The following is a 12852-nucleotide window of genomic DNA, read 5'->3' on the forward strand; positions in this document are numbered from 1 at the left end:
TAGAAATATATTTGTTCAACTTGACATTATAACAGGTTGCTGGTAGGATGAGAGAGGACAGGGGCAGTTCGGGAGAGTGTGGCACGAGGGACAGGACGGGAGGTGCTGGACGCGACGGCGCGATGGACACACAGTTGCAAGAGGGACTTGGAGAGTGTGGAGCAGTTTATGCGTTAGAAATATTTCGTAGTGCTGACTTATGCACTTGTGAGATTTCCAAGGTTTCTACAGTGAAGACGTAGTGTGCGTTTAGAAGTGAATATCTTGTGAGCTTTGTTGTTGTTCATAACTAATTACGTGCAGTAGGAATCTATTGTTTCCCTGTTATTCAACTTATATTTTATTTAATTGCTGGGCCACTGACACCAATAAGTGTTTTGCAGAAATATACCGCATTCTCAAAAGTACTTCTATCGTACTTATCATTTAAAGTCGTTAAGATAGTACCTGCAGATTTTATTAAATTGCAATCTTCCATTCATAAATTTATATGCTACTTTCATAATTCGCAATTGCCGAGCGATAGAAACCTTTGACCATTCGATTCATGTGCATATTCTTATAGTGTACTGTAGACTCTGCAGTATTTGGCCTGTAATGCGGCAACTACGTATCCCAGTCGCTAGACAACAAAACCAGCCAAAACTTTTAATATCGCAACTCAGAGTCTGTGGGTGCGTAGTTATTTGAAAGCCCGCAGGATGTGCTTTTCGTGCGCTTAAGAAAATATTAAATGCAGAAGGATATGAACACATTTTACAGCTGTGTGCACTCTGTACGATTCCATGACAAAGACTGTTATCAGCATGACAACGGACCCTGTTGTAAAGCACCATCTGTGAGGCAACAGTTAGTGGACAATAATATTCCTGAAATGGAATGGGCTGCCCAGAGTCCCGGCTTGAACCCAATGGAATGACTTTGGGAACAGTTCGAATGTCATTCATTTCAGACCCCAGTGTTCAAGATCACTACCTTTTCCGGTTTTGACTCTTGAGAAAGAATGAGCTGCCATTCCCCCAGTTATTCAGGCAGCTCATTGGATGTGGGGCTACAGAGTTCAAGCTGTCAATGGTTAAGTGTAGAAACACCCCATATTAATGTCCACTAATAGGTGCCCAGATACTTTTGATCAGATAGTGTGTATGCGCATAATTTTGTAGGTGTTACGCGAGTTGCAAACACAATACATAAGAGAGATAAAGAAAAATCATAATTTTGACCTATAAAAATGACTGCAACTAACATGGGACAATAATTTCCTGATTGGTTAGTGCCGAGATTGTCCGGCAACCTACAGAAATTCCCAAATATTATAATTTTTGCATTAAAATAATACAACAATAAAATTACAAGCGGCTGCTCTGCCTTGCCTTCACCATGAATATGAACCCTGAAGATGTCAAAATATTTATACACGTAACTGTGTATGAGAAGATAATCCTAATGAGCTCCCAAAGAAGAATTTTTTAGGTTGAGAAGTATGAGATCCCATGCCAGCATTCTAAGCTGGTATCAGCATAATTACAGTCCCAGTAATTTAAAATTTTTAGATTTTTCTTTTATGTTTTCTGAGGACACTGATATTTGCAGTAAGCCATATCATTCCTAACATTTCATCAGTTTTCACTAAGGAAATATTCTGAAGAAGACCGATGTATGACAAAACTTCTGACAAATATTTAATAGACAATATAAATAAAAATAAATGAATTCTGATATTGAGAATATAAGCAGCATTGTACTGTATATTTTGGTATAGAATACATAATATTTAAAAGTGGAAATGTAAGGAAATAGAATTACAACAACCAGAATGATTGGCATCAGAATATTTTAAGGTGTTATGAACCTACCTTTTTCACTGGAATCACATGCACAGCGTGACTGTTCATCTTTCAATTGGTAGTTTGCTATATTAAGATTTTCAGCAGTTACTGATGGTTGAGAAGATGGCACTCTAGGTGTTGGAACAGGGATGGCTGTACGTTTCTTTCGCATCCTTTTATGTGGCGTAGGCTTTCGATTTACTTTGCAGTAGGCATCTGCTGCTCTCTGCCTTCGTTCAAGAGAACTCCAGTCACTGTCAGAATCAGAATATGCTGGAAGAGAAAATTGCACATCACACATGAAATTTATATCACGCGATCCATCATTATAGCATGCAAAGAGAAATGACTCATCTATAATCAACTATCAAAGTTCTCCCAGCCTGACCACTAGTATCCTAATAATAATGTAGAGCAGCAATGAGTCATAATATTCACGCAATACTAACCGCATCAGTCAGTTTACATGCAAAGTCAAGGTGGAGTATTGATATGTGGTAGCTGGGATTGCCAGCAAATGCAAAATCAAGGTTCTGAAACAATCAAAAATTGAATAAAAGCTTCTCAGTTTTCAAGACACGTCAGTTTGAATAAAATTCTTGAGCTTTCGATGCCCATCTCCCACATCGTCATCAGGAGTAAAAATCACTGGCTACTGGGGCTGGCATGGATTTCCACTGGTATACATAAACAAAAATCGAGAATTTTATTCAAATTGACATGACTTGAAAACTGTAAAGATCCTATTCAGACACGCCATCGTGAAAGACTCTGAGAACATATAAAAAGTTGAAAAAGTGCTTTGTCATGAAGAAGATAGTGATAAAATGTGCCGTATCTATAAGCTGCAGGTGGGTATCCCAGCTACATAATATTCACTAGAAACAGTTGCATATAATGAATACTTAGAGGCCAGTAACATAGAAACAACTATTCCAAAGAATATATCACAGAGTGATAATTTAGAATAAGTTTGATGGCTTTAAATCTTCACACTGAAGAAAGTGTTGTGATACTCTTGAACTGTTACTTGATACCATTACAGACACTTGAGAAACAGGCTCATTAACTCATAGACTGAGAATGCTCTGTGCAGTCACAATCACTTCAAATTGCAATGACGCCATGTAGTTAGGGGTAGACTCCAACAGAGCATTAAGTTATATGGTATTGCAGTGCCTTTGTTATTCTGATTACGATGCAAAGTTCCTTTGAACATGTATGCATGTCCAAAGGAAGAGGCACTGCGGTGACTACAGTTGTTATGAAATACATTAAATGTATTTGCAATTGCAATTAAGGACAACCATCAGCTGTTCCTTTGGACACACATACACATCCAAAGGAACTTTGCATCGTAATCAGAATAACACAGGCATTGCAGTATCGTATTTCTCTGCCGATACCAGGCAAACGACTTTCAAGTACAACATCTGACGTGTGCAGGAATATACATAATGGATGTACGAGTACAGGTCATAGCCACATGGTTGACAATTTATGGCCGTGAGTCACACACGGATAGTCAAATGGTAAAGCGACCGCTTGCGATAAGCGGGAAATCTGGGTTCGAGTCCCGGTCCAGCACAAATTTTCATTGTCATCATTCCACTCTATACAGCTGATGGTTCTCCTTATTTACAACTGTGAATACATTTAATGCATTAAGTTATTGTGCTAATGGGTGGGTACCATTTGCAAACTTATTCATACTTTGGTGAAGTAAGAGCCTCCGTACACCATCTATAAATATTACTAAATTAAAGTCCCCAACACATTTTTCTGTCTGTATGAGAAGCCTACTCTCAGGAACTACTGAAGGGATTTTGATAGTTTCCACAAATAGACTGAAGCCTATTTACTTCTGTTTCTCTAAACTACTATTAAGGAATCGGCGGCTTTTATTTATGAAAAATCAATCTTTATTACGAGAGAAAACATTATCAAACCAACAACTAATGCTTCTACATTAACGCTGCCTTCTTAAATAAACATTTTAAAATTATCTTAAAAAACAAAGAAAATTTACTTTCACAGTGTCAGGAACATGATTTGTGATCAAATAATGATTAGTTACATAAACTATAAAGAAGAAAATGACTCCCAATTTAAAAAACCAAAAAATTACAGTAGGTACATGAATGACTCAACTGAGCACTTATTTTCATTGACCACAGTGAAGACACACTTTTTTCAATATTTTTGACATTTAAAACATTTTTTGGTAGTTTTTGTGTATTTCAGGTGTGAACATAAGTGGCATTGTGACATCTTTGACTTTTCTGGCTGACTCGGTCTAGTTTGGGCTTGCAGTGCAGATCTGCCAATCATGCTATCAGTTTTAATTTTGTTGCAAAAGAACTTCAAGTTCCTAGGACAATTTTTGGAATTTATTTTACTCTTCTTCATATTTGCTTTGATCAATGCCATGTTGAGTTGTTTTATAAAATCTCAGTACATCATCTTGCTTTTCTCATTTGATGCTTTCTCCATGATGAAACTGTCTACTGTAAATATGTTCAACAATGCTCCAAATACCATTGTTGGCCAATGCCTTGATCTTCTCAGCAATGAATAATTTGCACATTCCTAATCAAGTGCATCCACACCGCCTTTAGTTAAATTATAAAATTTGATAATTCCAGGTTTGGGAGATTATGAATTAACCTCTGGTGTGTGGTGCATTAATGATACTAGAACAACTGTTATTCCTTTTTGGTACATAAGATACCATTAATGAATTCAAACAATTATGAATCAAATCATACGGATTTCTGTGGCTGAAACTCTCCAGGGATTGCTCATTTATTTCTTTACTTACTTTTTTTTTGCACTATTCTGACATAAGCAAGCCCACATTGTTTTAAAGCATCTATTGTCACCAGTAATGTTCCTGTTTCTCCGAAAAATACGTTCTATCAACCTTAGAATGCTTTTTGTGGGGAGTGATTGCGAATTATTTCTCGATGATATCTGTCCTTTGCCTGAATGTAGGAAAGCTGACAATAAGTAATGAGTCTTTGCAATGCATAAGCACACAATTTGCAAACTGTGCTGTCCAGGCTTTGATTTCAGTATTGACAGAAACAATGTCATCTGAAAGGCACTAACATTTCTTATACAGTTGCATATTTGGAGTAAATATAAGAGGCTTCACAGTTTTCTGTAAACTTATCAAACTCATACAAAATAAGAGCTTGATAGTCAAACCCTTTCAGGCTTCTCATGTCTTTATGTCATCAAATCTCATAGCAGACAAAATGAATTAAAACCTGTTTTAATTCATTATAGCTTTGAAAACATTACATCCTGTTCCATTGGTAGCCCATAAGTTTCATACATTTTCATGATTAGATTCAGATATACCAATAAGAAATAAAAGGGCAGTCAAATGAAAACCGAACACCCACCACAACAGGACTGTGGAATGGTTCCATTCAAAAGTAGTCACCACAGGTGTTAAGACATTTGTCACACTGGGAGATGAGATGACCAGTTCCTGTTTTGTGAAATGTAGCTGGTCACTGAAGGATCCACAACTGCAACCACTCTTGCATGTACTTGTCTGATTGAAACTGATGTGCACGCGTCTTCCTTCTGGTCACCGAAGATGTGAAAATCACATGGCAAAATAGCAAGGCTGTACAGGGGATGTTGCAGTGTTTCACAAACAAATTGCTGAAGTAGGGCCTTTGTCCAATTGGCAGTGGGGGGGGGGCAGTTTCGTGCAACATACCGTATTTACTCGAATCTAAGCCGCACTCGAATGTAAGCCGCACCTGAAATATGAGACTCGAAATAAGGGGAAAAAAAATTCCCAAATCTAAGCCGCACCTGAAATTTGAGACTCGAAATTCAAGGGGAGAGAAAAGTTTTAGGCCGCACCTCCAAATCGAAACAAAGTTGGTCCATTGTAATATGAGACACAATTTAGGTTGAATGAATGACGATACAGCTACAGTAGTTTGGTTCGAGACGAAAGCTTAGCAGTTAAGCTTTACCAGGTAGCCATTGCTATGCATCAGGCACTCCGCACGTATTTATACGGATACCGTTCCTTTTTCACGTGCGTCGTCTGGTTTGAATCGATTGCTTATTTTGCTTTGATCTGATAAGTGCCGTTTTCAATGTTATAGGTGTTTACGTCAGTCACTCTAAGCTGAAAATGCATTACTATACTGTGTCATGCATTATTTGTCGCATTCTGATAGTGCATGTTTACGGCCTGTCGCTGCTCGCGGCATGGCTTGCTTTTGTGCGCGCTACCGCCGCCTACAATTAAAAAAAGAGAGGAATCGTCACATTAGCGAAACAATGGCAAGAGACTGCTATTTGTTGTTACTTACACTGCTGCTTTCTTTGATAATGATCAACAAGAACCAAATAATAGACTGCGTATGATATAACATGTTCTGAACGAGAGTTTGGCGAAAATTTTTCTCCGTTTGAAAATCTTTGCGGCCGCTTCTTTAGTACATCAAATTCTGCACAGAAATTAGTCATCTTAGATTTAAAAATCTAGTCAGTTGCCGTGCTTCATTTCTGACTGTATCACTATTAGGCATAAGAGTAATACGAATATAAACATGGCACGATACGTATATTCTTCCGCGTTTGCTGTTGTCTCGCTCTAGTTCCGTAGTTTATTTGGCAGACAGGATTTAAATGAGATAGAAGCAAATATGAAATAATACATGGCAAAATGTTTATATTCATATTATTCTTGTGGTGAAGAGAATACTGCATGTGATTCACATTTCATCAGGTTCCTATTAGCAACCATCTCTTCTCACAAGTAGGAAAAAATTCAGAACGTAGAGTTGGCCATATTGACAAAAATCCCAGTATTACCAGTCGGATTTTCGTAGTACATTGAAATTCGAAGATGAACAATACGGAATTTGTATTTACTTAGTTGGATAATGTATGAAAATGCAGTGGTCGAAACTCGGCCAGAGAAAAATGCTCGTCTTCCAATTTTTTTTTTTTTTAATTTTATTTACTGACGCAGAGGTTTTGGCGCCAGTATTTATCTTTGTGCCTACAAAGGATGCCTGTGTAGCGCTACATATATTCGACGGCAGAAGTTAGTTGTGACGGCACCTATCAACATTTTTCAGAACTTCCGCTTGCTTTGCACTCGATTCTAAGCCGCAGGCGGTTCTTTGGATTACAAAAACCGGAAAAAAAGTGCGGCTTAGATTCGAGTAAATACGGTATTGATTACAACCAACAGTATTCCTGAGAGTTTTGACTTTATATGGTACTTCGCAGTTTCTGCAAAGTGTCTTCATACACCGTGCACTGATTGTGGATGTTCCGGCGTATCAACAAGCGATGGCATGAAGATGAAGATCGCAAGAGCAAAGAAGGCTGTGAGACGAGGTCAGCCAATAGACAGCTGACAAGGTGACAAGGACCACACCACGACAGGAGTGCCCTCTCGCTGAAGAGAATATAAGCGCTGCTCCTTCCAGCCTTGGCCGCACAGTATTAGCACAGTACTAGGAGAGCACTACGATAGCAGTGTGATCCATATCAATTGCTTACATGGAGCTTGTATACAGCAAAGGACTTTGATTGCATGTTGCCTATCGCTTGCAACACCATTGTAAATAGAAGAAAGACATGTACGGACATTGGTTTCAGTTGGATGAGGACACGCAAGAGTGGATTTAGTTGTGGATCAACCAGTGGCCAACCACATTGTACAAAACAGGAATTGATTGTCTTGTCTCCTAGTGGGATAAATGTCTGCGATTATTTTTGGATGAAACCATTCCATGGTCTCATTGTGGCAGGTGTTCTATTTTCATTTGACTGCTTCTCATAATATCCCTAGGAAAGGCTTCATTCCAACTACATTAACACGGTTACTATAAACAGGAAATGCACAACTCACAGTCTTTTCTAAAAGTTCTGTTATCTTTTTCATTGGTTTGTATTATTATATAAGCTACTATATTGTTGTCAAAGAGAAAAGACCATGACTCAACAGGTGACAAGCTAGCGTTTTTTTTTTTCTTTTTTTTCTTTTTCTTTTTAGCAGGACCTTCGAGACCAGGGAGAGGTGGGGAGGATTGCGCCAGCCACTTTATTTCATTTGTCACTCATATACATTATCAGATAGTCATACTCCTCATTAACCTGGACAACTTGTGCGAAATACTAGCTACCCACGTTATAGGTTTATGGTCAGCAAATATCACAAACTTTCTGCCAAAGATGTATGGTCTAAAGAATATGACTGCCAAACAAATGGCTAAGATCTACCTCTCAAAAATACTGTATCCTATTTTTGCTTCATTCAGTGTCCTCGAGGCTTATATGACTGGTAGGTTGTTTCCAATCTTTCCTTGACTTAAGATTGCCCATATAGAAATCTGATTGGCATCTGCACTGATTACAGTGGGTCTGGCATCAAACCCTTGACTGACAGGATAGCACACAAATAACACACTTCATTTCGCAAAAATTCACTTTTGTCAACCTGTAGCTTTAGACAGTGGAGTCTAAGCCTTTGAAACACTTCCATTAGTCACACATTATGTTCCTCTAAGGAGAAGCCAAATATCACTGTGTCATCCAAGTAGATGAGAAATTTGTCAGCTTATAACCATCTCTACACAGAGGTCGCCAATTTCTGAAACATACTTGGAGCTGTTTTAAGGGCCATGAACATTCATCTGTATTTGTAATGCCCAAACAGCAAACTAAAAGACATCTTTTCTTGATACTCTTGGTCTAATAAGACCTGCAAATAGCCTTTTGTTAAATCAAGGATTGAGAAGTATTTTGCTCTTCCTAGACTGTCAAGCATTTCTTCAGTAATGGGTAAATTGAATTCTGGAAGATTTCATTAAGTTGCCTACAGTCAGCAACCATACACTATTTTTGTTTTTGACTGGCATCCATCTCTCTAGGAATCATTATCAATGGAAAGTTTCATCCGCTATGATATCAACATCCAACATTTTTTGCATCTATTTCTACAGCACCTATTTTTGTGCTTGTGGCATTCTATAGGGCCATGAACAAATCACCCTGAAAAATATCGCTATATGTGGTGCATAGTTCTGTAATGGCTACTTTCTTTTTTGTGTTTAAATGAAAACACAGATTTTTCTTTCAGCATACTTATTTGTGCTTTCAATTGTGGCTTGTTTTAATTTAGGTTGCTCATTCTGAATCAGCCCTGCTTCAGCACTCCTTCAGTTATCAACTGGGAGCTCTATTGACACACACTAATTTGTAGTGTTCAGTACACTCATTACGCACTCTCTCAGCTGCATTTTTACCAATGGCTCAAGTAGGTACATGCCCTTGGTGTTCTTCTGCTTCAGTATAAATGCCTGTCTCATTCTATTCACCCCTCCTCTTAACCTAAGGCCCTACCGTCAGTCTTCTTTTGCTTTGCTTGTGTCTCTAACTTCTCTCCGGCAATCCTGGTTATCTGTTCTGTCATAGTTAGATGGTTTGCTTTCTGTTGCTACTACTTTCTATGGGTGTTTCGCTTTGCATCAAAGCCTGTTTCGAAACAGCCATATCTTCTTTACCTACACTTTGTGGAGATCACATTCTTATTCTGTCTTCATTTTGACCCATTCCCTATGGATCGACACTCTTTTGATGGCCTAATTAATTAGGACTCCATTTTCCTTAAAGAAGTTTCTGCTCACTAGCCCATCAAATGAAAGGTCCACATCTTCCCTGATTATGTGGAAGCAATGTCTCACATTATGCTTCTCGTTTGCAATCAGTGGACTATAGTTCCTTCTGCCTTTGCAACTGTATTAGCAATTCCCAAATTCTTATACCATCAGTCGGATTATACGAGGTGCATTCAAGTTCTAAGGCTTCCGATTTTTTTTTTCTCCGGACTGGAAAGAGATAGAAACATGCACATTGTTTTAAAATGAGGCCGCATTCATTGTCAATACATCCCAGAGATGGCAGCACTGTACGGCAGATGGAATTTTACCGCCGGCGGCGAGAATGAGAACTGTTTTAAATACTTAAAATGGCGACGTTTTTCTTACTTGAACAGCATGCAATCATTCGTTTTCTTAATTTGCGTGGTGTGAAACCGATTGAAATTCATCGACAGTTGAAGGAGACATGTGGTGATGGAGTTATGGATGTGTCAAAAGTGCGTTCGTGGGTGCGACAGTTTAATGAAGGCAGAACATTGTGTGACAACAAACCGAAACAACCTCGGGCTTGCACAAGCCGGTCTGACGACATGATCGAGAAAGTGGAGAGAATTGTTTTGGGGGATTGCCGAATGACTGTTGAACAGATCGCCTCCAGAGTTGGCATTTCTGTGGGTTCTGTGCACACAATCCTGCATGACGACCTGAAAATGCAAAAAGTGTCATCCAGGTGGGTGCCACAAATGCTGACGGACGACCACATGGCTGCCCGTGTGGCATGTTGCCAAGCAATGTTGACACGCAACGACAGCATGAATGGGACTTCCTTTTCGTCGGTTGTGACAATGGATGAGACGTGGATGCCATTTTTCAATCCAGAAACAAAGTGCCAGTCAGCTCAATGGAAGCACACAGATTCACCGCCACCGAAAAAATTTCGGGTAACCACCAGTGCTGAAAAAATGATGCTGTCCATGTTCTGGGACAGCGAGGGCGTGATCCTTACCCATTGCGTTCCAAAGGGCACTACGGAAACAGGTGCATCCTACAAAAATGTTTTGAAGAACAAATTCCTTCCTGCACTGCAACAAAAACGTCCGGGAAGGGCTGCGCGTGTGCTGTTTCACCAAGACAATGCACCCGCACATCGAGCTAATGTTACACAACAGTTTCTTCATGATAACAACTTTGAAGTGATTCCTCATGCTCCCTACTCATCTGACCTGGCTCCTAGTGACTTCTGGCTTTTTCCAACAATGAAAGACACTCTCCGTGGCCGCACATTCACCAGCCGTGCTGCTATTGCCTCAGCGATTTTCCAGTGGTCAAAACAGACTCCTAAAGAAGCCTTCGCTGCTGCCATGGAATCATGGCATCAGCGTTGTGAAAAATGTGTACGTCTGCAGGCTGATTACGTCGAGAAGTAACGCCAGTTTCAACCATTTCGGGTGAGTAGTTAATTAGAAAAAGAAATCGGAGGCCTTAGAACTTGAATGCACCTCGTACATTCCCCAGCCCCTCCTGCTAACCTTCACCATCCCTAAAGCTACTACTTCGTACTAGGTTTATATATGCCCCACTATCCACAATGAATCTTATGCGATTCTCTGTGCCATCTTGACATTCCAATTCTACAAGCTCGGTCACAGTTTTGTAGTCAACTGTCAACATTTTTTTGAGTAAGGCATAAGACAACTTCTAATAGCAGCTAGGCGAGAATCAAAAGAGCTTCACCAAGCAATGTGCTGCGTCTGGGTTCATCCATATGACCAGGCATTGGTACCCCTGGCAGTGTCTGATTGTGGTTAACTGCAATGCCTCTGACCTGCTATCAATAATGGCCACTGGTGGGAATATTAAACCCCTTGCTAAGTTTCCCTGCACTTTACTCTTCTTCTGTGCATGGTAGGCACTCTCTGCACAGTCTCTCACATAGTGTACAGTTCATTTACACTTGAAACATGTCCTGAACTTTGACGGTGCATACATGCTTCTGTGTCCTGTCAAGTTACACTGCGAGCACCTCACTATCTGTCCTTTTCCATGCAATTAAGAGGAACCTGGGGGGAATCAATATCATTGTAGATCCCTAGGAAGAACACCGCTCTGCTCATCTTCCATATGAGCACAAGGCTGCCTTCCAATTCTGACTCTTGCATGGTACAATGGATGGCTTCTTATCGTGATGCTGCATCACATCTACCACTAAGCTATGCTTTCTCCACATTCTTGCCAACTCACAAACATTTGACACACAAAGTAATCTAACATTCCTTTCTTATGTAATTTTGTACCAGGATGGCATGCATGTGTTGCCAAGTGATGCTTAGATTTCTGACCAGCAAATTTGCACATGCCACACCAACTATTGTAGTTTTTTTTACAAATTTTAGGTGTGTGTTGTGCTCCTCTGGATTTATGAGCTCAAACTCAATATTGCAGTGGTCAAGAAAAACATTTTGAATATTCTTAGTGCTATTGAAGGATTTTGATATTAATTTGAGTGCTTCAGAGAAACTAATAAACTGCTGGCAGGGTGACTCTCGTGCATCTGTACCATTACACGAAACACTTTGTCATGTGGTATGCCTTTTACGCTGTGCACTCACCCCAGGTGTTCTTGTTGCTCATTCTACTGCTGCTGCATGCCATCTGGTGGCATAGCTTTGTCAGAGTTCTCTCATTGTTGCTGCTGCTGATGTATATCTTCCACTGCAGAGCATCGTCTATGTCCTCACACCACCATCTGCTGCTGCTGCTTTACTTCTGTGCGCCATCTGCTGCCACTGTTGCACCACTCTAACTGCCTACTGGAATGACTGCCTTAACCCCAGGATCTACAGCTTCTCATTCTGATTTCTAATATCTTTTCCAGGCACCATTAATCTGCTGGGTCCATTCCAGATCTCAGTTCTGCAATTAGCTTGCATAGTGATTGTTCAAGTAATGCAAGGTATTCTCAAAGCCATTCTATCTTTCTGTTTGATGTTGGGCTGCGTAGGTCCGATATTTCAAGAGAAGGGTGACCTTTTCCAATAATTTGTAGTGTGCAGTTGTTGCATAGTCAAACAACAATTAACTTCCACTAATCCATGACCAACCGCACACACCTGGCACTATAAAAAAATTGTCACATCCAGCGAGTGGTCTATAAGCTGAATTACAATATATCAGGAGAGGTCTGTTCAATTGGTTAACCATACTGATGGCTAATCAAATATGTTAACGAATAATGGAACTCGGTGAAGAAAATATAAATAAATGTAGTACTGCTAATCCAAACAAAATATTGTGAAATAAACTACTCCTGTTTAAAGAATCTGGAAAGTTTCACTAAAAGAAGGTACGCAAAGCTAAGTATTAAATGTGAC

The 12852-nt window shown here is 39.6% G+C and overlaps 1 protein-coding gene across 5 annotated transcripts in view; it reads right to left on the reverse strand.

Moving 5' to 3' along the window:
• Positions 1–12852, reverse strand: part of LOC126183263 (rho GTPase-activating protein 190) — a 308492-nt gene that overhangs the window by 84940 nt on the left and 210700 nt on the right. For all 5 annotated transcript variants that reach the window (XM_049925082.1, XM_049925086.1, XM_049925085.1 and 2 more), the window contains one exon: positions 1857–2102. In XM_049925082.1, the coding sequence (XP_049781039.1) occupies positions 1857–2102 (246 nt within the window). The remainder of the gene's footprint in view (positions 1–1856; positions 2103–12852) is intronic.

Source organism: Schistocerca cancellata, chromosome 4 (assembly GCF_023864275.1).
Source record: "Schistocerca cancellata isolate TAMUIC-IGC-003103 chromosome 4, iqSchCanc2.1, whole genome shotgun sequence".
In the NCBI taxonomy this organism is placed as follows: Eukaryota; Metazoa; Arthropoda; class Insecta; order Orthoptera; family Acrididae; genus Schistocerca; species Schistocerca cancellata.